This window comes from Vigna unguiculata, chromosome 10 (assembly GCF_004118075.2).
Source record: "Vigna unguiculata cultivar IT97K-499-35 chromosome 10, ASM411807v1, whole genome shotgun sequence".
In the NCBI taxonomy this organism is placed as follows: Eukaryota; Viridiplantae; Streptophyta; class Magnoliopsida; order Fabales; family Fabaceae; genus Vigna; species Vigna unguiculata.
This window is the reverse complement of record NC_040288.1, coordinates 1,321,466-1,348,538: the sequence shown is the minus strand read 5'-3', so window position 1 is coordinate 1,348,538 and position 27,073 is coordinate 1,321,466. Positions and strand designations below refer to the sequence as shown.

Sequence of the window (27,073 nt, the reverse complement as noted above, 5' to 3'; positions counted from 1 at the left end):
GCGCACCAGAAGCTGATGCATCTCGATACAGGAGTCTAGTTGGAAGTCTACTTTATCTGACGGCTACACGACCAGATATCATGTTTGCTACAAGTCTCTTATCAAGATTCATGCAAAACCCAAGCCAAATACATCTTGGCGTAGGCAAAAGAATTTTAAGATATCTACAAGGAACCAAAGAGTATGGTATATGGTACAAATCCACAGGCAATCCAACATTGCTTGGTTATACTGATAGTGATTGGGCAGGGTTAGTGGACGACATGAAGAGCACCTCAGGCTATGCTTTCTCACTTGGATCGGGGATATTCTCTTGGACGTCAAAGAAGCAAGCCACAGTTGCACAATCAACCGCTGAAGCAGAATATGTGGCAGCCGCTGAAGCAACAAGTCAGGCTATATGGCTTCGAAGAATACTCAAAGATATGGGAGAAAAACAAAGTGGCCCTACTACAATTAATTGTGACAATAAATCAACCATTGCAATGACAAAGAATCCTGTGCATCACAGCAGAACAAAACATATAGCAATTAAATACCACTTCATCAGAGAAGCGGAAACAAATATGAAGATACGACTTGAGTACTGCCCGACAGAAGATCAAATTGCAGATATCTTCACAAAGGCCTTACCAAGACCAAGATTTGAACTACTACGCGCTATGCTTGGAGTTACCAAATTTGCATCAAGGAGGAGTATTAAATGTAATGCAAATTCTAGAAGAATCTAGAAAATCATAAGATAAAAGTATTGAAATGTAATGAAAGTTCTAGAACAAAGTAGAAAAGCCTAAGATATGAAGAAAAATATCAAGAACATTCTACATAGGCAAAAATCTAGAACATTCCACACAAGTTGTGGCTAGCACTTTCTAGAATACTCTATAGGTCTATAAATACTCATGTACTCAATCATTTGATGAAGGCCAAGAACTAAGATCACATCTAACACACCACTCTCACTACTACAACTACATACTCCTTTCAACTATCCCCTTTCACAACCTTAAAATACCAACAGGGTGCAACATTTTAAAATATTTCACATGTCATTTATTAAAAATAATTTTTATGTACTTCTTTTATAAAATATAGAGACAAAATACTCTATAATTTAATCTAGTATTAATATATATATATATATATATATATATATTTATAATAATTTAAAGATAAAATTTCTAGTGTTTTGAAATTTTTAAAATTCAATTTAGTTATGTACATAAAATTTTTAAAATGAAAAAATTAAATTAAAAATAGTTTATATTAAATAAACGGGGTTTTAAAATTTCTTTCTTTTTTCATCTTCACAATTAGTATTCTTTAAAGCCTTAGAGTGTGTTTGGATAGAGTAATTTAATGAGTCAATTCATTTTTTTAAAGAATTTAAATTTCTTGGTGATAAAATTTGTTGTTTGGACAGAGAAATTAAAAGGTATTTGAAATGCAAGTATTTTTTAAAGAATTTTAATTAACTAAAATAGTAGTAATTGAAATGCCCTCAAAATAGTTAGAATTTAAAATTCTTCACCTCACTCTCTTTGCTCACGTGAATATTTTGATGCTCTCTCTAGCTCAATGGTGGTGCTCTCTCTGCTACTCTCTCACTGGCTCAGCTCCCTCACTGTTCCTCTCTCACTGGTTCAACCCATTCTACTCCTCTGCAAGTACACACCATTCTTCCTCTTCCACCACATTTTTGTTTCCTTCACACCATCACAACTTGTTTTTTCACTTTTCTTCTCTACTTTTTGTTTTATCTTCATTGTTCTTCCTTTTTTGGTTTTTGCTTTTGGGATTTAGGTTTCAATGTTAGTTTAACATTTTGTGTTTATCATTTTTTTTCTCATTTGCCTACTACATATTTAATGAAATGTTCAAGTCACAATGTTAGTTTTCTTTTTTCACATATCTCAGTTGAATAGGTTAGCTACTTTTTTCTAGTGTTAAACTTAAGCAAACAACATCAGCTACACAATATATTCACATAGTGAAAAGAAGATTGGACGAGCTTTGAATAAAATCATACCTATGACTTTAGTAATTCCAAGACCAAGTCCAATTATTGAGTATGTGAAGGACATGACAACAACAAATCTGGAATTTGGGATAAAATAATTTCCGCAATTCCAAATGAAATCATGTAAACATTGTTGTTCATTTTGCATGGATGTTTTCCTCCGTTATTATGATAGCAATTAGACCTTTTAACTGCCCTGTTTCATGATCAACCTAAAACACAAATTAGTTCATTTGTTGTTACACTTTGATCCACACAACAACAACTTGCATCTTTGAAAACTCACAACATGCTTATGGAATCTGCTATTGTGTAGCCGATTGGCACTCAAAAAGGTTGGCATACTGAACAAACGCACAAAACTTGACTTTCATTCCACCTACAAAACCCAAGAACGATTTTCTTCAATAACAACTCTTTGAATCCAATTACAAGCTAGTTATAAGTTATAGTTTTCTAGAAATTATGAAAAGAGTTTGGAAAAGTAACATAGTTGAGTTTGGCAACATGCATACCTAGGTAGGATCTGACAGCTTGAGTGTAGGTGTAGTTTCTCCTACCAGTGAGTTGGTTACCAGTGCGGTAACAAGCAGCTAGAAGAAACTTGAAGAAAAATAGGTGTTTCCATGTACCTATGTTGACATATGTGTATCCAAGCTTAGAAACACTAGTAGAAACAAAGGCATTAGATGTAAACCCATATGAAAAATTCACAATCAGACTGAATTCTCAACCAAGTGAATCTTTTCTAAAAAAAACTAAAATAAAAGCCAAAAGCTAGTTTAATTTCAGTTGTACACATAATACTATATGTAATCATAAACTGATGATAATAGATAGATACAAAATTCACATAACATACACAACTTTTAGATACTATACTCAATATGAATTTTGTTGTTTAATTAATATTTCTTAAAATGTTCCCATCTACATTCATTCAACCCAACTTCTAAATTATGATTGACTGAATTTTTCTGTTGTCACGTGGTTAATCTCATGAGTCGGGTTCCACGAGTACATACTTAACTAATTGTTGTTTCCTTTTACTCTTTCAGTGCCAACATATTGTTAAGAAATGGATACTAGTATAAATGATGGTGCAATTATTTCAAGGAAACGTAAAAGAGAGGAATTTAAGAAAATCATTATGATTGTTGTTGCTTATGTCGTTTATATGTTTATGAGTGTAGCAGTATGGTATCACAATAATTACTTAGATAAGGAACCTGCTCGTAATTGGGAATTGGAACGACGTAATTTCCTTAATCGTCTTTATAGAGGGATAGAAAAAGATTGTATTGAACAACTAAGAGTTAGTAAAAGTGCATTTCTCAAACTTTGTAAAATTTTACAAGAGAGAGGTGGATTGGTAAGAACGAAAAATATTCCAATAACTGAGACAGTGGCGATGTTTTTACATATCCTGGCTCACAATCTTAAGTACAAGGTGATACAATTTAGTTACTATAGATCAAAAGAAACAATAAGTAGACAATTCAATAATGTCTTAAGAGAGATAATGAAAGTGAGCAAGGATTATTTGAAGTTTCATACTTACAACCTGGAAGGTCTTGATGCAAGTAGATGGAGATGGTTTGAGGTACGTTTATTGATAATTATACTAGATTAATTAATTTTACACATTTTTATAGCCAATACATATTAATAAATGTATGTTGCTTGTAGAAATGTGTTGGAGCACTTGATGGAACTCATATTCCAATAACACTTTCTTCAGAAGATAGGCCTAAATATCGTAATAGAAAAGGTGATGTCTCTACAAATGTGTTGGTAGTTTGTGGTCCAGATTTAAGGTTTATTTATGTGTTACCTAGGTGGGAAGGTTCTATAGGAGATTCTCAAGTATTACGAGATGCTTTACATCGTCAAAATAAACTTAAAATCCCAACTGGTAATATCTTTTAAAAATAATATTTAATTTAATTTTAATTGAAGCCTATGATTTTTACTTTAAATTGTTGTAGGTAAGTACTCTCTTGTGGATGCGGGATATACTAATGGTCCTGGATTTTTAGCACCATATCGTGGGACTAGATATCATCTCAATGAGTGGATTGGGAACACCCCTCAAACTTACAAGGAGTTGTTTAATCTTCGTCATGCAAGTGCATGAAATACAATAGAAAGGTCATTTGGGATATTGAAAAAGCAATGGAGCATATTAAGAACTCCTTCATTTTTTGATATAAAGACACAAATAATGATTATTAATGCTTGTTTTGTGTTACACAACTTCATCAGAAATGAGGGACTAACTAATAAAGTTTTAGAAGTTCAAGACCTAGAGCTTTTAGCTAATGTAGATGAAGAGTTAACCCTATCAAGGGAAATAGTTCAAAATAATATCACAGATGAAGTTACAACTATTCAAGTCACCGAAGAAAGGACAAGATTTTGAGACACATTAGCAATGAATATGTTTGCTAGTTATCAAAGATGAAGTCACCTTTTATGTCATTAATTGACTTATTTCATTATGTGATTATTTCATTAGGTTCTCTTGTGGCTTATTTCACTAGGTGATTACTATAAACACGATTTCTTTATCTGAGATTGAGACTGGAGTTTTTGAGAAGAATTTGTTAATTTCAGGATATGATTCTTGCTTTGAATTACATAGATGTTATGCTAATATGATCTTTTGATTATAATAATTGTCGTGGTTTATGTTGTGTGTTCAACATATCTATTTTCATTTATGTGTGACTTCTTTTCCACACACTTGGTACCCCCAATAATTTTAGGTTTTGAATCATATACAATGTGCATTTGAAATACTAAGATATTCTTTTTATCAGTATTAAAATAGCAGATACCGTATGCCTCTGTTATTATATTTGATTCAGAAATGGCATGTACAATCTCTGCTGTGTTTGAAGGAATTTTCCTAGTTCTAGAATGGGGGTTTGGATGAGGCAATTCAAGAGAGTAATTCATTTATTTGGAGAATTTGAAATTCTTTGTAATGAAATGCTTTGTTTGGATAGAGAAATTAAAAAGTATTTAAAACGCATGCATTTTTTTTTTGAAGTATTTCAATTAGCTAAATTAGAAGAAATTTAAATACCTTAAAAAAAGGTGAAATTTGAAATTCTTCTCACTAAACCTCAAATGGACCCAACAAACCCGACAACCATGACAGGTTAGGCTAGCCAGACGATCCAGACAAATCAGACCAACCTGACGACACAAACGAGTCGAGCATGCCCAATGGCCCAGATGGATCGGGCGGGATAGGTCGGTCAAGCCCGACAACCCACACCGCCTGGTGGGCTTGACGATCAAGATGTGTCGATCAGGCTGACCCGACGACATCAACGGATCGGGCGGACCCGATGACCCAAATGGGATTGATGACCTAGACGAGTTGGGTGAGCTCGAAGATAGAGACGGGCCGAACTGACCTAACAACCAAGACGGGTCAGCGGATCCGGCTGAGTCGTCACGTCGGCCTGACCCATTTGGGTCGTCGAGCCCGTTTCCAAATTTATCATGAACTTAAAACATAATTAAACCTAAAATAAATATTGTTAAAATAAAATTTTATCTCACAAAAAATTCAATTATTTTATCCAAACAAAAAATTGAAATGTAAGGTATTTTAATTTTTTTATCCAAATATGTTATTTAAAAAATAAAGGAAATTTAACTACAAATAATTCAAATACATTGTATTTTAATTTCTCAACATTGTTAAACTATGACAGAAAAAAAAAAAAAGACTTGTCTCTTCTAAGTTTAGTTTCGGAATGTTCTTTTCCGGAATAAAATTATGCATAAATAAGTTTAGTATTTCGGCAGAAACTGGGAATCTTCTCAATCTTGTGAGTTTAGCATAAATAATCGCAATAGATTTTTGTTCTCATTTAAAGAAATACATGTCATAGAATATATATAATAATAATAATGTTAATTGATTAATAAAATAAAATAAATAACATAAAAATTGATTTATGAGAGAAACTTCTCCTTTATCACTCAAAAACTTTTTATTTCGATTTAACATTAATCTTCACTATTCTTTTTTTTTTCTTACAATTGAAAATTTTACTTTTATTAGAATCACTTTACTTTTATAATTATTGATCTCAAGGAATTTTTTCCCTCTTCTTGTGAATTTTTGTGGGGAAAGTAAGTCCAATGTGATGTTGTGACGTGAGAGAAAGAAAAAGTTTGAAAAAACAGGTGACAATGACAATGAATAAAAGTACAAAGAGATAAGCTTTCCGGATTTTGGAATCTAAGAAGATAAAGTGGTTTACAACTATTCTCGAAACGTTTGAAAAATGGAATACGAAAAAAATTCAGGACTACAAAATAAAATAAAGGTCAAATTACTCTTTAAATTTTTTTATTTGTCAAGTAATATTAATTTAGTTTTTAAATTTTTTGTTGTCAATTTATTTTTTATTTTTTTAAAAATGATTTAATTTAATCCTTATCGTTAGTTTGACCAGACGACGTTAAAGTCAATGTCACGTGTCAATTTCTGGTTTTTTTGAATTATTTATTTACTTTTTAAATTTTTTAAACGTATCATTTCACAATTATGTCACGTGTCAAAATGACTCAATTTGGTCTCTATATTTGTTTTTAGTTTCAATTTAAACCCAATTTTTGTAAAAATAAAGTAATATTGTTCATCTTTAAATTGACACTCAATTTACTTTTTTATAAATTTTATGATGATATTCTTACTAAAATTAACGTTTTTATTGAATATTTCTATAAGTATTTTAAATTAACTTTAAATTTTATAGAAAACATTATACTTTGGTTTTGTTTTGAACTTGAAATTTAGTTCCTAAACTTATGTGTGACAAGTTATTTGATTTTTAATCTTCACTAAGTTTGTATAATATGATACACTTATATATGATGATTTGATTTTTAACCTTTATATATGATGACAAAATTGTTAATTTTTGAAATTAAGTTTGGGATTTAATTTTTTTTAATAATAAAACTAAAACAAAACACTTGTTTAAAAATATTTCTACAAATATTTAATAAAAATGTCAATTTTATTAAAAATATTATCATAAGATTTATAAAAAAAATTAAATTGAGTGTCAATTTAAAGAGGGACAATATTGCTTCATTTTTACAAAAATTGGGACTAAATTAAAACTAAAAACAAATATAGGGACAAATTAAGTCAATTTGACACATGACACAATTGTGAAGTGACTGACACCTGTAAAAAATTAAAAAATTAAAAAAAATTAAAAAAATTAAAAAAAAAGAAATTGACACATTGCGTTGACTTTAACACCGTCTAGTCAAAATTAATAACAATGACCAAGTTAAATCATTTTTAAGAAAATGAGAATCAAATTGAGACAACGAAAAACTTGAGGACCAAACTAATATTACTTGACAAATAGAGGGATAAAAGAGTAATTTAAACTAAAATAAATGCTAAGAGGTAATATAAATTCTAAGAGGTATCTGTTAATTATTAAGTACAAGAAAAAAAAAACCATTAAGGAATAATTTATTTAATTTAAAATATGTGCTTTTGAAGATGAGTATGATTTAGAAAACAAAGATCAATTGTAGATAGAGTTTACTTATCAGAATTCGTAAGTATTTTCTACAAAATTTGTTGTGAAAAGTGTTTTATACAAAATATTTTGCAAAAAAATTGGTAGCAATTTCCTGCAATTTTTTTTTTCATAACAAAATTTACAAGTATTTCCTATAAAAAAAATTCAAAACAAAATTGACAAGAAATATGAGTTTTTTTAGTAACGAAATAAACAAATTAGATAAATAAATGGTAAGAATTTTTTTAATATATAAGTAAGTTTTTTAAAATTAATTAAACACAAAAAAGAAACCTAAATTTTGCTAATTTTTTCACCTAAATTTTGCTTATTAAAATAAGTCTAAAGATAATTATTTCTAAAGTAGGCAATTAGATAATCATGTCACAAATAGAAATCTACTTATTTTTTTTTTAAATTTAGAATACAAATAAATTGGTACATTATTAATATATTTTCGTCAGTTAGTAATAAATAAAAATAATGTTTCGAATATGAGATCAACCTTTTCAAATGATATTATTAATCGAAGAAAAAAGTTAATTTATGAAGATTTTAAAGTGTATATCTTTGACTCATTCCTTTCCATTTCCAAGAATCATATCCTTATATTCGTGTTGCATACAATATTAATACTTATCTTAACATATTTACTAACATATTTACATGTGTTAATTCCCACTTAAATCACTCAATCTTCCACAATATTTTTCATTTCCGTATAGAATTATTCCATACACCCATTTTTGATATTGTCGCTTGTTTCATAATGGAATTATTGTATAACCTAGGAAAATTTTCAGCAAGTGATATTTCATCAATCCACCTATCTTTCCAAAATTTGACTTTTGTTCCATTTTCTATATTTCATGTAATATTTTTATCAAACCATTTGTTGTCAACTCCAATACCACATACTTTCTTCATATCATTACATCATATTGATTAATTGTATTGTTTTTTATGTTATCCAACTCTCTCCAATCCCCATAGTGTCACATTAAAACTTTGCACATCCTTAATATATAAGGTGACGATTAATCTTCTACAATTTGTAAATTTGTAGATGACAAATTGTTCGTATTTGAAGCAAACACCCAAAATATTTTAGTTATTAAAAGTATATTTAGGTGTTTTTAGATGGTTCTAGGAATAAAAGTTAATTTTCATAAAAGCAAAATTAAAGTGTTAGGTGTGATGAGAGTTTGCTTTTGGTGTAAGCTTAACTTAAATATTATTCATTTATTTATCACATAGATGTTGTAAAATATGAAATTTAAGTTTCTAGGAAAAAAATAAAAACTATATTTAGGTTAAGAAATGAGTATTGATATGCAAAATAATAATTACATAAAAACATCTAAAATTTGGCACCCAATTTTGACAATATTAATGGACATTTTTTTTAGATGCATGCAAGTATTAAGATGACGAGAATCAAATTCAAATAATATTTTATATTTCATCTAATATAAATTATTCAAATTAAAACAAAAAATAAAAGTTCTTCGTTAGTTCTGTCTTCTTCCTTTTGATATATTGATAAAAACATTAGCTTTATAATATATATATATATATATATATATATATATATATATATATATATATATATTACCATTATGACTTTACCTTTAAGAAATTATATTTATAGCTTAATTAAGTTCCATTAAATTTAAATCACACAATAAAATCCTCTTTATTTTGGCAAGTACCTAGGAATGGAAATAACAAAGTCGACCAACTCAAATTTGTTTTGGTCTAACTTTTCAAGATTCTACGCTAAGATCTACCAATGAAAAACAAGTTCCAAAGTCAACTTCTCCAACGACGTATGCTAGGCAGACAACCTACCAAAAACACACACACACACACACACACACACACATATATATATATATATATATATATATATATATATATATATATATATATTATCTACTTAAATATTAGCTTTTTATTAGTATTAAAAAAATTAAAAGTGAAAAATAAGCTAACAATGGCAACAAAAGTTATAAAATATTAAAAACTCAAAAGAATTTACACAAAAGAAACATTAAACATAGATTTATAATATAAATTTTATTTTATTTTAAGGGAAGTGACCCGTCTGAACTTTTCCATAATCCATTAGGTTAACGGTTAAGGTGAGCTGAAAATCTACATCTTGAGTAATGGTTCGAAGTGATTATCAATTAGGTCTAATTTGCATTATTTTCATCTCAATTGATAGTGTAATTTATGTGAGTGATCTTTTTTCAAGAGTAAAAATAAAGAAAGCAACTTGTTAAAACAAACACGGAGAGAACATTTTATTATAATACAGATACATGGTACATTATTTCATGGTTCTAGATAGCTATAAGAGTTTCATAGAACTCACATGCCATGAACCTTATTTTATAGTACAACAAGCATGGATAAAGAACATAGTTAACACAAGGTGACGACTTTAAATAAATAAGTTCTTTGGGAATGCCCAATTTGTTTGATATTTGTCCGAACGAACCCCAAGAATTTCAAGAAGTGGTCTTCCTCCATTTCCTATAAATTTTCCTTTTTTACGATGTTGTCTTTCTTCGTACAAAATATCAGCAAGCCTTAAAAAAATATAAAACTATTAAAATATAAACTTTTAATTTAACTTAACCTTACCAAACTGATTTATAAGATGAGATTTATATTTATATATATATTCTGTAAACTGATCATATGTCTAGTCAATATTAAATTTACAAAACAGTCATTTACACCAAAATCATTACAAGATAATCTCTTATTAGTGGCTAATTTTAGGGATAAAAAATTAGTCACTATAGTGATAAATTTAGTTACTAATTTATAAACTAAAAATTATCGATAACTAAATAGTTTTTAAATTGGTCACTACAGTGAATTGTTCTCTAAATTAGTCACTAACATTAATTAGCTACCAAGGTTTTAACTACCAAAATAATTGATTTCTAAATTTGTCCCATTAGAGATCAATTTAGTTACAAATTTAGAGACTAATTTTTTTGTTAACTAAAACTTTGATAGCTAATGTTAGTGAACAATTTAGAGACTACTTCACTATAATTTATAGTTTACAAATTGATATCTAAATCAGTGACTAATTATTTTTTATCACTAAATTTAGATTTTAGCCATTAAAATTCATGTATCAACAAAGAAATGGAGGTAAAATTAATAATTAAATTAAAAAGGTCATTTGTGTTCATTTTTTTTTCACCTGTCAAGAGCCTCAGCATTTGTTCCCACGCCTTCTTCTAAGTTGAAAGTAGTCAAATTCATCTTCACAACTTTTTCTTGTAACAGTTGTTCTCCAGTCTTCTCAAGGCCTTCCAAGTTTTCTTTTGTAACATTAACTGAGTTGGAGAAATCATGATTCAAGTCGTGTTCCTGCCATTCATTACATCATTCATCAATATATAATCCCAAATACAAATAATTTAAGCATAAAGATAATATCTTATCTTAATAATAAGAAAAGAAAAAGAAAATATATACATCAATTCGAAGATAGGTACTCTGAGGAGGTTGAAAGCCTGAAAAGAGTGAAGCAAGGTAATATTCAGTTATGGCTGAAGAAGCACGACCAAGCATATCGATTGCAACACCAGCCCATATTTCTGGTGTCCAAAACGCAGCCAAGCGAGCATCAAAAAGAAAATTCTCCACATATTTTTCTGTTCCTGTTCCCAAAGACAGCACCAAGATTTTCGGATATTCATTGTGTTGTAGCACTTCACTTATCGTTGCTTGTGTCTGATCAAATTAAACATTGTTAAATATCATAATTACCACATATATATATATATACATATATATATACATATATGTATATATATATATGTATATATATATATATGTATATATATATATATATGTATATATATATATATATATATGTATATATATATATATATATATATATATATATATATATATTCTTTATGATATTTGTAATCAATAATGAAATCAATTTACCGGATTCCCAGCGGCTACACCACCATCAATCATATTGAACTCAACACCATCGTTCACAAAATAGTAAGGTGGTAGCTGAGAGGGTGCAGCTGAAGTGGATATGCATATATCCGACAACAACGCATTTAAGTACGGAGCATCCTCAAGCTGCATCACCCAAACATTATATTAATTCATGTTTCGATTTTAACCTACGAAGAAATTAATATATGCATATGCTATATGCTGCTAACCTTGTAGTTTGAGAATATAACTGGCTTTTGTTTCTTGAGGTCGAAAGATGGGATTACAACATTGGTCAGTGTTTGACTAAGTCGTGTATCCTTCAACAGTTCACGAGTTATGTTATGTAAATACTCCCCATCGAATTGAGGACCGATTCCAGGTCTGCATGTTGGTTGTTTCATCAAGAGAAACACCAAACGAAAGCATGGTATATTATTAGTTGTTGTTAATGATGTTCTGAGAATATTATATTAATGTTATTATTTTATATACCTAGACGAATTGAATATATGAGGGCCTTCTTGTCTGTAGAAGTCTACAATTTGTGCAGGAGTGAAAGCAGCACGAGTAGGATCATCAGGGCTTGGTGCGGCTAACATAGCTGTTATGAGTCCACCGGTGCTGGTTCCTCCTATCGCATCAAAGTAATGTGCTAAATCTGCATTTGGATCCTTAGCCTGCAACTCAACAAAATTCAAGTTAACCTCATAAACATTCACTCATTCAAGCCATTTCAATACATGCATAGTATTAAGAATAAGAATGAACCTTAAGAGCCTTGTCTAAGTATTCAAGAACTTTTGCTGGAATCATGCCCCTGATACCACCTCCATCAATGCTCAGAATAGTTATAGTGATTTCATTGTTTGATGGAGAAAGCTTTTGGGCACTGAATCCAGCAATCAGTTGAGCAGAAAAGAGCAAAATAAGCAAAAGCAAATGAGCCATAGATAGCTTCACAAGGTAGTATATATAGAATTGGTAGAGAAAGTTGTGTGTGTTTGTGCAGAAATGTTGAGGGTATTTATAGACATTTTTGGAGGATACATGTGCATATACAGAAAACGTTTGCCACAGATTAGTATACGCGTGATAATAGGTGGTGCAACCCTCCTGGTCCAGCTTCTGGAAGATGATATTTTGAGATCGGGGACCGTAAAGCTTATGTTTTGCTATCAAACTGAGTGTAAAGAAATTAATAACACTAGATGTAATTTTTTTATCAGATGTTTTTGGTTCCTAAAAAAATGTGTTTGATTTTTGAACTAAATCATAAATTTTATTTTTATTATTTATGAAAGTAATATAAAATATTTTGCTTAATTTATGAAAGTAATATAAAATACGCGACAATTTTCGACCTTGATACAAGATACATTTGCAATTGATGCTCAAAGTAATCTATGACTTCTAAGGTACCATAATGTACCTAATAGGCACTATAACTCTTACTTTCACCATCCTTACCACATCTACCCATATGACCCCTTTAAACACCTTGTCACTGAACTAATTTATCTTGGGGAAATGAAATTGAAACTCGACTAGAAAAATATGTTGGTATGTATCTAGATGCAAGTAGGTGTGTATTTATGTATAATTATGGTTATGAATTATTATAAAACTTATATATGGAAATAAAGATGCGTAAAATATTATAGTTATGATATATTGTTTATCCAATTAGTATATAGTTTTATTTGTTTAGTGGGATGTTATGATTGATTTTCATGTTTATGTGTTTTAAATTTTGTTCAATATTTTATACGTATGTCACCAAGATTTATTATATAAGAGATCTATGCCACTTGCCATCACCTTCTTCACCTTTCTTCACCTCCTACTACCTCTCATCACCTTCCAAATGTAACGTTAGCCACTTTAAATCCTAAACTAGAAAAGCCCTCAATGAATTGATTTCAATAACTTTATTTACAGTGGGAGGTGGTTAGAAGTGAAGGAAGGTGGTGCAAGGTGGAAGAAGGTAGAGAAAAAAAAAACGAGAAGGATTCAAGTTAAAAGATCCATATTTTGATATGTGACACTTTTCAAACGAAAATAACATTAGATTAAGTCCTTTTTAAAAATAAAATAGAAACTCAATAGAACAAAAATAGAATATTAAAACTCAATTGAGACTTTAATCAAAAAATTATATGTTCCTACCACTTCCAATACATTGTTAAGTCGAGGCCTAAGACAATTTTAATTTTCCTTTCTTCTTCCACCCTTTGAGACACTTGCTAAGGACAAAACTGTGATGGAATACACGTTTTAGAGTAGACAATACCTTAGATGCATGGTGATTGATAACAATTTTATCGTCAAACTTAGGATTAGAACATTTACACTTATCGTGGGACCGATAACGAGGTTTTAACCTGAACCATCAGTCCCTTTAAGCCTTCTAATAAGAATGATCCGTCATTCCCCTTAAGCCCTCTAATGACGATCATCCATCATTCCCCTTAGACCTCAACTGAGAGGCTTATGTTTCTACCGCATCCAACTGTCATTCATTGGTTAGTTATCAATATTATTTAGTTTATACACTAGTGCAGATTTGGGCTTTTACAACAGGCTTTATGCCTCGATTCCCTCCAAAACGGTGCATATCAAAATGCGGTGACATTTTTGAAATTTTTGTAAACTTTTATGCCTCAGTTATCGAGGGAACCGTGGCATATAATGTTATATGTCCTGGTTTGCGACAACCCGAGGCCTAATGGCCCTTGAAATTTTAAAATTCCCGCACATTTAAATTTTTTTAAAGTAGAAGGGGACTTTATGCCCTGTTTGTTTGCAGACCTGAGGCCTAATGCCTCTTGAAAATTTTAAAATTTCTGCACATTTAAATTTTTTTAAAGACATTTCTACAAAAAGGGGTTTTATGCCTCAGTTGTTTGCATACCTGAGGCAAAAAGTCTTTTATGCCTCAGACAATTTATAACGGAGGCAGAATGGTTATTTTAGGGCACAAATTGGGACAAATCTTCTTCTTCCTCGCGTTTCAACATTTCAAACTTCCTCTACGAGCCTCTGCGACCTTCGTTGCCCACCACTCCGTTGCACCGCTACTATTGTTTTGGGACGAGGGAGGCTGCTGCTACCGCTGCTACTCTTGGTTTTGGTTTTGGTTCTGGTTCGTGAGATCGAGGTATGGCTGTGTTGGCCGACATCACAATGTTGGTGGTTCGTTGTTGCAACCTGGTTTTGTTTTCACAGTAACAATGATGGACTTCGTGTTGGGCTACAAATCTAGTTTTCTGGTAGCCTACATTTCATAGTGGCACCCTTGTTGCGTAGCGTTGGTGTTTTGGAGGTGCTTGCGGTGATCTGCAGTGGTTTGCAGTGGTATCGTATATGTCATTAGTGGAGTTGCGTTGGTTCCTTTCACATTTGGTTGTTTACCCATGGTGGTTGTCGCTACTGTTGTGGTGGTGATGACAACGTTCAGATGCAACTCCTGATTTGGTTGCGTTTGCGAGAGGTGCAATGTTGTTTGCGTCACGATCACAGTGGTGGGCTTGCTCGTAGTGGTGGTTGTTGCTTGTTTGCAGCCACACGTTTCTGCCTCGGTTGCAACTAGACCTAGAGCAGAAAGATCATTTCTAGATGTGAATTATGCCTCAGTTAGGAACTAGGGCATAAAGGTAACTCTTTTTTTCTAGTTAATATATGTCCCGATTCTTAAACCGAGACCAAATAACCAAAATAACCAGGACATATACCCTTTCCTGCACGGGTGATAAATTGGTATCTAATTAATCATTATAGTGACTAATTATAATCCAAAAACGTATTTAGTTTAATCTATCTAAAGTTTAATTCGAAGCTTTAAAATAATTATTATTTAAATTAAAAATTAAAAAGGTTATACTTTACTAGACTATTAACGATTAGTTATTAGTGATTGTTTCGTTATTAGTGATTGTTTCAGTTGCCTAAAAATTATAGGTTAAAATACCTTTTTGGTCTCAATTTTCGTCAAAATTTTTCAAAGAAGTCCTAATTTTGGTTTTGTGTTCAAATAGGTTCCAATTTTCGTCAATTTTGTTCAATTGGGTCCTTTTTTGCTAACACCGTTTAAATCATTAACGGCCATGAACAGTAACTGCCACGTGTCACTTCGTGGTTTTTTTGATTTTTTTTTTTTAAAAAAAATAATTTTTTTTTTAAATTTTTTTAAATGGACACGTGTCAACCCAATAGCGTGCCACGTGTCATTTCGTGGTTTTTTTGAATTTTTTTTAAATGTCCACGTGTCAACCCAGTAGTGTGCCACGTGTCAAAGTCAATATTCTATATTCAATTTGGTCCTTATATTTGTTATTTTTGTTCAATTAGGTCCCAATTTTTGTTAACATTAACCAATTTGGTCCCTATCGATGTGACAAAATTTAATTTTTATATCAAAGTTATAATGATGTAAATTTTAATATATTATATAAAAATATTTTTTAAAAAAATGTGAATTTTAATATAAAAATTAAATTTGGTTTTAATTTGGAGAGGGACCAAATTGGTTAATGTTAACAAAAATTGGGACCTAATTGAACAAAAATAACAAATATAGGGACCAAATTGAATTTAGAACATTGACTTTGACACGTGACATGCTACAGGATTGACACGTGGACATTTAAAAATAATTAAAAAAAGTTTTAAAAAAATTCAAAAAAAATTCAAAAAAACTACAAAGTGACACGTGGCACACTCTTGGATTGACACGTGTATTTTAAAAAAAAAATTAAAATAAAAAATAAAAAATAAAAAAATTCAAAAAAAATAAAAAAAACCACGAAATGACACGTGGCAGTCACTGTTCATGGTCGTTAATGATTTAAACGGTGATAGCAAAAAAGGACCCAATTGAATAAAATTGACAAAAATTGGGAACTATTTGAACACAAAACCAAAATTAGGACTTATTTGAAAAAACATGACGAAAATTGGAACCAAAAAGGTATTTTAACAAAAATTATAATAGAGTAAAAATTATATTGACTCTATTTTAAAATAAAATATATTAGCAAATTTATTGCTTAAATTGATCCTAATTTAATATAATTTGTATATTTGTTAAAGTTAATTTAAATTAACATTATTTTTATTTTTTAAAATTTATTTATTGAAATTAAAATCAATTTAAGTGATCAAGTTAAATTTATATTTTAATATTTCTTAAAATTTGTAATTCTTTATATTTTTATATTTCTATTTTTTATATTTAGTTTACACAAATTTAATTTATTTTTAATATTTATTAAAATTAATAATTTTATTTTTAAATATTTATATTTATTTATACACAGACTTAATCAGTCCAGGTCTAACTTATTGGAGTTAGAATCTTATATTTTTAACATTTATTACATATTAATGTGTGTCATTGAATTGACACATGTTTTAATCCACATTCGTAAATTTAAATATATAATTTTAGTACTATTTCTGTCAATGAATACACACATGTTTTTCTTCATACTTTTTCTATATAAATGAATCAGCATCACATCCTTCTTCTACCTTATCCACATTTCTACCTTATACGTACACGTTGCCGACTAAAAAAACAAACGTTTCAATATTCTTTCCACCATTATCACTTAATAACATTGGCAACAAAGAAAAAGACCCCTTCATTGTATACCTTTTCAATTATTCATTTTCTTCAATTTATATTATTTTACATTTTTGTTTACATTTTCGTTTTTCTTATCCTGAATATCATAATTGGATTGCGAGTCTATTTATTTTGAAGTCTTAAAAATATTATCATCATGAACATTGACCACACATAAATTTAAATAATATTAAATATAAATAATGTAAGTGAGTAAATTTATTTTCAACCTGATTAACCAATAGATTAAGTGAATTGGATTCAATTTAATTTTTTTTTTAATTTTTTTTTTTTAAATTGAATTTTTCACAACTTAATCTAACTCAAATATGTGGTGATGCAGATTACTTTACGAATTGAAATATATTTTGAAATTTTTATAAATAAAAGCCAATTATTTAAGTACAGTGCAGAGCAGACCAACGGCGGTGAAAGTCCCTTAATGATGAATATGGAGGACCACACCGTCTCTTAGTCGTATATCATGCACACCACAAATGTTTGTCTAGTTTTGCTTGAAACAGAAATAATTTCAAGACAAAAAGACCAGTTTTGCTTGCTGGAAATTTAAAATTAAAATTTAAGTCTATTGATCAACAACAAACTTAAAATTTAAATCTCTTTTAAAACAAACTTAAAAGGCTAAATATAAATATAACAGACTTAACAAAGTTTGCTTATTTGTGGTAATGATCACTATGTCACATTTTAGGTTTTTTTCTTTTTTTATTTCAAGATCCAGTTGAACTCAAATTTATAAAAATGGATCTGTTTATTTATTTATTTATTTTTACAAAATAATGTCAAGTTTTCAAGGTAGAAGACGATTTGCTGATTTTTTTATTATTCAAAAAGTAGAATCGTCCTCGTATAGAACGGTTTGTTCATGTCAAAAGTGAGGTTGTTTTCAAATTTTTTTTACGTACTTAATTAATTTTTATTATTTTTAAATTTTAGTTGATTGAAAGAATAAATAGTAAAAATAAAAATTGACTTGAACATGAAAGACATCATATCCAATTTTCTAGTGTATTTTGATTATGTAATTTTTTTATTATCTAATGTATTTTATTATGTTAATTTATTGTACTAATAACCAAAAATTACAAAAATAATAAATATAATTTCTACGGAGAACAAAATTTGTAAAAAAAAAATATAAAACTGCAATGTTAAAAGAAAAAAAACTAAAGTTAAGAGGACGATTTCATTTTTGACATGAATTGAAATTGTCTTGCATGAGGATGACTTTGCTTTTTGAGGAAAAAAAAAGAAACCAGTACGGTAAATGATGACTTCACCTGAAATGTTGTCCTCTACCTTGAAGACTTGACTCTATTTTGCAAACAAAAAAAAAAAAATTCAATGAATTCATTTTTACAAATTTGAGTTCAAATGGATTTAAAATACAACAAAAAAAAACCCACATTTTAACTATGTTGACATCTCAAAATATTGACATCATATATTATTAAAAGAATAAATTAACAATCATGACCAAACCAAAATTCATGATGAAAGAACACATGACAAACTTTAAATCAAAATCAAGTTCTCCTTTAACTTAGAAGTTGATGGAAGAGTAATTTATATACTTGTAATTGTAAAAGACCGTGCTATTGATTTAAAAGCCTGCAAAATAATGATGTTGCATTGTGCTAAAAACATTAGAAAGTGTGTTGTAATAATCTAATTAGTCAGTCCTCTTATTCCTTTAAATAAATACAATTTTAATTAAAGGTTAATACAAAATTATAAGTTTTTCAATTTCTGAAGATCCTTAATAATTGAAGACCATCTCTGGAGACTTTACCATTAGAGATGGCAAACAAACCTGTTCTCGTGGGTATTGTCCGAATCTATTCTCGTTTTGACGGGGAATCCCCGCATTGACTGAGTATGGGTATGGGTATGGGAAATCCCCGACTTTTTTAGTTGGATATGGGGATGAGTATGGGGATGTACATATCCCCGCCATATTTTCATTATCGTTTAAATTATTAAAATATTCACAATTAATTAAGTAACCCTATATATATATATATATATATATATATATATATATATATATATTCTATTTTTTATTTCTTTTAATTATTTGGTTTGTCATGAAACTCATTTGCACCTCCAATATATTTTTTATCTTATCATAACCTTTATGTAATTATGTTAAAATGATGTATGTTAATTAAAAAAATTTATGTCTCACATTTGAAGATTTATATTATTTTTTAATATTTTTATTTATTGTATATTTTTCTTTCACATGAGAATGTTTATACTCTTAATTTAAGGTAATATAACAAAAATTATTTACTTATTATTATTATTATTATTATTAATTTTTATTTAATTTGAAGAACTCTTTTGTTTCATTAAAATAATTTTCGTTATTTTTTAACCATTGAGTATATATGTTGATATTTGAAAAGTTTTCTTTGTTCTCTAAGATGTTTTTCATCTTATCATACCTTAATTATACATTTGATTTCCTTTGTGCGATTTCTTTCGATAGTCTCTCAAATTATTTCTAAAACACACATTTGTTAGTTTTGTAATATTTTTATTTGTTGTTTATTTTCATCATGTAGAAAAATATTTCGATATATTCTATTTAATTATTTTTTACTTTATAACTTATTATTAATCATACTGTAATATTTTCACTTTAAATTATGTTTGAAGTGGTTAAAATTTTATATATATAATGATATTTAGGAATAATATATGATAATTTACTACAAGAAAAACATGAAATATTGACTGATTTAGTCATTAATTCATATCAGTCACTATTTTTTCGTCATTGGTGGTAGTAGTTGATTTATTGTCTGAATCAATTATTAAATTAGTGACCGATTCAATGATCGAATCGGTACTTGATTTAGTGACCAATTTAATTACTAATTTATTTGTAATTTAATGACAAATTTTTTGGTCACTAATGATATTTCTATTTAATTTTAACCACTTCAAACATAACTTAATAATTAGTTCTCTATGGTATTTTTCATCATACCTTAATTATACATTTGATTTCCTTTGTACAATTTCTTTCAATAGTCTCTCAAATTATTTCTAAAACACACATTTATTAGTTTTTTAATATTTTTATTTATTGTTTATTTTCATAATGTAGAATAATATTTTGATATATTCTATCTAATTATTTGTTATTTCATAACTCATTATTAATCATACTATAATTTTTTCACTTTAATTGTATAAATACTTTTATTTACTACAATATAAAAATTTAATGTAATTGCTATGAATATTTATTTGTCACTATCCAACATATATTGAAGTTCAAAAGATACAAAATCTATGTCAAAATTTTATTATTATGTTTATTATTTGTTCTTTGTGTCATTTTGATCAAGTGGTGTATTATAACTTTTATTAGTGTATAAAAAAAGAGATTCATTAGAATTTAAAAAATTGAAGTAAACAAATATTTAAAATATATTTTAATTTGAATATTAGTTTTCCTTTTATATTTTTTTGAAATATTTTTTTATTTTATCAACTAATTTTCATCAATGATGTAGTTTGCAAATTTAATAAATGTGTTGGTTCTCATGAAATTTTATTTGCTATTCTAATCTAAAATGTAGACAATTATAATTTATTTCAAAATATTTGATATAGAAGAAACAATCATCCTCCTAATATTGAATATTTGATAATATTATGTTTTTTTTACCGTAATTTTTTTTTTCTTTTATAAAAATTAATATTGAAGTAGTTAGAACACGGGTACGGGTATGGGTACGAGATTATACCCGTTACCCGGTGGGGATGAGACAAAAGTTTGATACCCGTTGGGTTTGGGTATGGAGATGGAGATTAATTTTTTCTGCGGGGATGGGTATGAGATAGCGAAACACGTCCCCGCCCCGCCCCGTTGCCATCCCTATTTACCATCACAAACTATTATGTGGCTTCAAAAAAATCTATGGCAAAAAATCTTCATTGAAAATAATATATATCCAACACCATTCATTATTCTAATATCAATATAGGAAAGAAACTAACGTAGTTAAACATGATTATGTTTTTTTTTAATCAAAAGTGTTAGGATCGAGCGCTTACCACTAGACAAAAAGCTATAGTCATTAGTCAGGGCGCCACTCGACCCACTTAGCCTCCGTCACGGGACAATTGATGCCACATGCAACAATCTCCCCCTCTACAATTGTTCTACTAGGAATCTCACTTGGATCGTGACTTGGCCCACCTGTGCAACCCGCAACAATCTCCCCTTTAACAATTGCCTACCAGGAATCAAACTCGTGACATTGGTTCTGATACCAATTGTTAGTTTTAATGCACCAATATTTCACAACCAAGAGGGGATGAATTGGTTTCTCAAACTTTTGATTTGTTCTTACACTTGAAAACATGTTTCTATGAAATCTTTAACCAATTGACAAGAGGAATTTAAGAATGTATATTGTTTAACCTTTATACTTAGCAAAATGTGAAAGATAAAGAAAAGAGAGAAATAGAGACAACAAGATTTATACTGGTTCGATTCAATTGAATCTACATCCAGTCTCTAGCTTTCCTCACTAGAAATTTCACTATAACAACAAGAGAAGGAATACAAGAAACACCTATACAATTCCTAAAATCTAAAACCACACTTCTTGAAACACCCCTTCAAGAAATATGAAAATTGTATTGCTCCAAGCAATTACACACAATTACCACATTCACAGTGATAACACACAAAATTTTAGATTCAAGAAACTATAGAAACTAGTGAAAAAGTAGTAGTAGTGATGGAACAGTAACATCTGATTCAGTACAGAACTTTTGTGTCAAAATTACACCCTTTTCATTGGATCTTGGTGATCATTCTTGATGAACACTTAAGCCCTTGCTGTAGAATCCGCTCTAAGAAAATATTAAGTACTATTTCCTATTTCTTTTGGTTGGAAAAAATGTTGAAACATTAGGTGCAGTGATTTGGTTATATGAATCAACTATTGTCTGGAAGTACCTAGTTGACAAGGTTATTTGGCTAATCAACTAGATTATGACAGACCTCAAGTTCATGTTCCAGAACTAATATAATTGACTAGATTACTATTCTAGTCAACTAGATTACTATTCTAGTCGACTGGCGAGATAACATAATAACAATTTTAACCATTACACACATACCAGACATGACCTAATAATAACCAACTAAGTGTGAGGCTTTTAACACATTTAGCATGACACACATCACATTCACATACACATTTATGTCTTTTTTGAATTCCAGCACTTCTATGTTATCATTTTTCCTATAGACATCATAAAAAACAACATAGATTTGCCCATTAGCAACAATGTCCCCTTTTTTTTATGATGGCCAAACCTACATACAATAACAAAATCTTTCTCTCCCTTTGGACATGATCAAAACATGGATAAAAATGAAGAGAAAAGAATGTAGAAAATAGCCAATCACAAATGCAGTATATAGCCAAAAACATTAGAAAAACATTCAAAACCATGAGCTACCTTTGCTCCCCCTAACTTGAAACCCCATATATGATGAAGAGGCCATTAAAAGCATAGAATGTCATAACTATGAAATTCATGTCATTATATAATATGGTATCAAAGTAAAATGCAGCAGATGCGGATAGGAGAAATTGGAATATTAAAGTACAAGCAACATTGTCAAATCAAGTACCAATAAAAGAATATCATGGACTTAATGGACAAACCAAATACAACAAATTGTATCATATTCGCTCAAAGTACAATCAACCACAGAAGAAAAAATCTTGATTCTAGAAGTTAGATGCATGGTTACTCCCCATAGGAACAAACATCCAACATCTATAGGTACTTTCTCATCATAGATTTTCAAAGATTGAAATGTAAAAAGTGTTGGTGAGAGATGGATTATCAAAGCATCATGTAACCAATTTTGCAGAAGATTAATTGATTTGGATATTAGCATAAACAAATATCATAGAGCAAAAACATAAGCACAACAATATATAGAAAACAAGATTTTAGTCGATTATCTAATTGATTATTTTATGCAGAAAAATATGAAAAATGCACATTTTACTTCAAGCAAATTATGTTTAGTATGTCAAAGTCATGGTTCTTTCCTTTTAGTGAACAAACATGCAATAAATCCAAAAGATGGGTTGTCCAAATCAAGATGAATGATACTAAGCAAGTTGTGTTCACCATATCTCTTTAATAGATTTTTATCAAAGGAACAACACCTTAGCAGCGCACGCGCAAACACACACACACACACACACACACACACTTCTCCCCCTTTTTGGTCGTTAGCAAAATAATAGTATGAAAGAAGCAATATTCAATACTAATTTCACAAATGTGGATCAGAAAAAGAAGTAACGAACAACACATACAACAGAGAAACAAAGCATAAAATGGATATGTAGCAACCAACGCATACAACAGATAAGCAAAAGATATACCTATATCAACTATCAAATTAGATTAAACATTGACAAATTAAAACCAAATAAGGCCATAATGAAAGCAAAGAAGAAAGATAGCAAGATTACAACCCTATTAATCAGATATTTAAGCTTGTGGGGATCCTTCTTCATCATCAACAATGGCAACGACAAATTTCTTTTCTTCTTCCTTAGAAGCATATGAATGTCACGAGAAGGATGAACAACAACAACACAATTCAAATGGCATAATGAAAAGTGAAATAGGTAACTTACAACAACTTGTCAAGATTAGGGTTTTGAAGAGATTGAGAATTTTGAAAACAATTAGGGATTGACCCAATCAATTTACCAAAAAGACTTGATAAAAAAAAAATTGATTTTCACATAGCATTTTGTATCAGGAAAAATTAATCAACTAGGTTAGTAATCCAATTGATTACTGTCAAATGTTCACATAAAGAAGCACAAAGACATACATTGCTAGTTGATTAGTAAATCAACTATGCTAGTTGATTAGTAAATCAACTATTGTATGCAAAATAACAAAATCTGATGCAGATTTTTATGCTGTCAATGTTAAATCAAGTATGCCTAATTCATCAAAATGTTGAAGAATAGCAACATAGATGCAACAACACAATTTGTATTTATAGAAACACTTTTGGTAGTAAAAGATTAATTTTTATATCCTAAGAAACATCATCAAAAAGTGTCAAAAGTTGTTTTACTCACATCATTATTGAAGTAGGAAATGATTCAAAGTTATCTTTACTTATATGGCCCAAAAAGAATATCACATTTATCATTGGACTTTTCATAAACCCTTCAAAAACAAGTAAAATATATCTAGGTACCCACTTTGTAGTTGGGTCCTTTCATGTTAGCAACATAGATGGTGTTTTTAGACAACCAAAAATATTTTCCACTTGGAACACCAACATTTTTGAAATAACAAGAATTTGATGGATGAACATTCTTTAAACAATAGAAGCAAGATACAAAAGTTGTATTGAATGCCTTTTTAGGATGAAAGAAATTTATTTTGAAAGACTTTTGTTTCTTTGAAAAGGAATATCCATATTCATTCATTACACACTTTTGAGAATTAAGAAGAGTATCCAAGTTGAATTTTTTCACTATAAACTTTGCAAGAGTTTCCTCAAGAAATTCAACTCTGTTTTTAAAGTTTTTGCAATCTTTACAATCAAAATTTTCAACTTGCAAGGTTGAATTACAATTACAAGAGGAGGTTTCATGAATTAAGTCCAAATTTTCCAAATCAAAATCAAAATTCTTATTTTCCTCTTCTAATTGATTCAATCTATTTTCCAACTCTTGATAGTCCATCTTAAGCTTTTTGTTTAAACAATTAAGTTCATTTGCTTCTTTATGTAATTCTTCAAATGTATCAAGAAGTTCATCATACTTTGCTTGAATATTAGAATTAAAAGTACTTATCTTGCTTTCTTGGGACTCAACATCAATCATGAAACATGTGTTGATATCTTTACTGCTGTTGTTGCTTTCTGAATTGTTGTGGTCAAGTTCTTCAATGCTCTCTTGAGCTTTCTCCAAGGTTTCTCACATTTCTTTTACATTCTTACATGTAGAAACTTTGTAGAATTCCTCCATGGGAATGCTTAGGAGATGATGTATCTAGTTATAGCATCATACTACACTTTCTTGTTCTCATCCTCAGTCCACAAATTGAAGTCTTTCTCAACTTGCACAATGTTAATGGTAAGCAAAGGAATATATAGTCCATTTACAATAGCATCCCAAACACCCATGTCAATGGATTCTAAAAAGATTTTCATTCTTATTTTCCAGAAAAGATAGTTTTCTCCAACAAACAGTGGTGGTCTATTGATTGAAGCCCCTTCAAAAAACATTTATGAAATATTGGTCATCTATCACAATCTAGTTGATTATGTATTCGACTAACCAGCTTTGGTGCCAATTGTTAGGATCAAGTGCTTACCACTACACCAAAAGTTATAATCATTAGTCAGGGCACAATTTTTTTAATTAAGAGTATAAATAGAAGCACCACGATTCGATTATGACTCGACCCACTTGGCCTCTGCCACGGAACAATTGATGCCACATGCAACAAGAAATTCAACATGATTATGTTAACTGTCAAACTATTATGGATGAGTATTGAAATAGCTTCTTTTATTAATAAATTAAAAGCCTGACATGATTATTGTGTTAACTTCCAAACTATTTTTGTTGAATATTGGCATACCTCTTTTGTTGATGCTCATAATGGGAAGAATTTGAAGAATATAGAATACATATTATTAATGGTGGAGATAAAAAATCTAGATTTTTAACAATAAAAGTTATTAGAAATTATTGAGAAGTTATAAAGATTTATTGTATAAATATCACTTGTATTTTACCATAAAGAGTAAACTTATAGATATTATATATTCTTTAAATAAAGAATAAGCTTACATATATTATATATTTCTTAAGCATGCAATTCAGAAATATACGAGTTAGTAAATTATTTTCATTAAATCATTTTTAGTTATTATTACTTCTACGACTCTTTCTCTTTTTTTATGATTCTTTTCCTTATAACTCTATCATTTCTAACACTTTATTTCACTCGTACTTTTTATGCATGAATGATAAGTGCCAAAAATCTGTAATTTTCATATGGAATGTTGGCACTTCTGTTTGTAATGTGTGTTTATATCATGTTGATCTTTCCTGATCTAGGAAAAATGAGCTTCAATTACATGCTTCCAAGTTTCTACCTAAAGGAAATCATTTGATTCCTATTTTGTATATTTTTTTGGTAAATTAAAGTAGAGGAGGAAAGAACTTAAGAAAAGTAAAGGAGAAATCAAGAAACAGAGAAGAAAGGGAAGAATTTGTGCAACAGGTAGCTCAAATCAAAGGAGTCTCGCTTAAGCCAGAACAATCTTGCTCAAGCCAAAGTAATCTCGCTTAAGCGAGACACTTGCTGCCATCCTCGCTCACCCTGATCTCACCTAAACGAGAGTTCGTGAAGAAGCCTAAGTAGTTTTGCAATTCTCACCCAAGTGAGATGCCCAAGCGAGAGCCTTTCATCAGTATGAAGTACTCTATCTCGCCCAAACGAGATTCAAGTGACTTAAGCGAGATGTTCGTGGATTATATATATTCTTGGAATTAGAGAGTGAGGCTGGCTGGTTAGATACACATTTGAAGAGCTTGGACCACGAAGCAGAGCACATAATCTTCATTCTCTTCTTCTTCTTCTTTAGCTCTTAGGATTTTGATGGCTACCATGAGTGACTAATCTCTTTCCTTGGGATTGAATGTAATCAACTCGAACTTGGTTGTAATCTGGTGATATTTATATATAGCATTATTGTTTCTACTCAATATTGGTATTATTGTTCTGTTCTTATTG

General features: G+C 29.4%; 2 protein-coding genes and 1 pseudogene across 2 annotated transcripts; 1 reads left to right on the top strand and 2 right to left on the bottom strand.

Annotated features, from left to right (window-relative positions):
* Positions 1–1,970: 1,970 nt before the first annotated feature.
* On the bottom strand, positions 1,971–3,087 carry LOC114166916 (annotated as a pseudogene).
* A 344-nt stretch (positions 3,088–3,431) lies between these two features.
* Positions 3,432–4,157, top strand: LOC114166915 (putative nuclease HARBI1). Its single transcript, XM_028051803.1, has 3 exons — positions 3,432–3,623; positions 3,710–3,935; positions 4,009–4,157. The coding sequence occupies exons 1-3, from the start codon at positions 3,432–3,434 to the stop codon at positions 4,155–4,157; spliced, it is 567 nt and encodes a 188-aa protein (XP_027907604.1).
* Positions 4,158–9,877: 5,720 nt separating this feature from the next.
* On the bottom strand, positions 9,878–12,589 carry LOC114166292 (patatin-2-Kuras 4-like). Its single transcript, XM_028051006.1, has 7 exons — positions 12,355–12,589; positions 12,079–12,263; positions 11,814–11,967; positions 11,581–11,727; positions 11,101–11,358; positions 10,823–10,992; positions 9,878–10,190 (listed from the first exon to the last, which is right to left on the bottom strand). The coding sequence occupies exons 1-7, from the start codon at positions 12,532–12,534 to the stop codon at positions 10,043–10,045; spliced, it is 1,242 nt and encodes a 413-aa protein (XP_027906807.1). The 5' UTR covers positions 12,535–12,589; the 3' UTR covers positions 9,878–10,042.
* Positions 12,590–27,073: the final 14,484 nt, after the last annotated feature.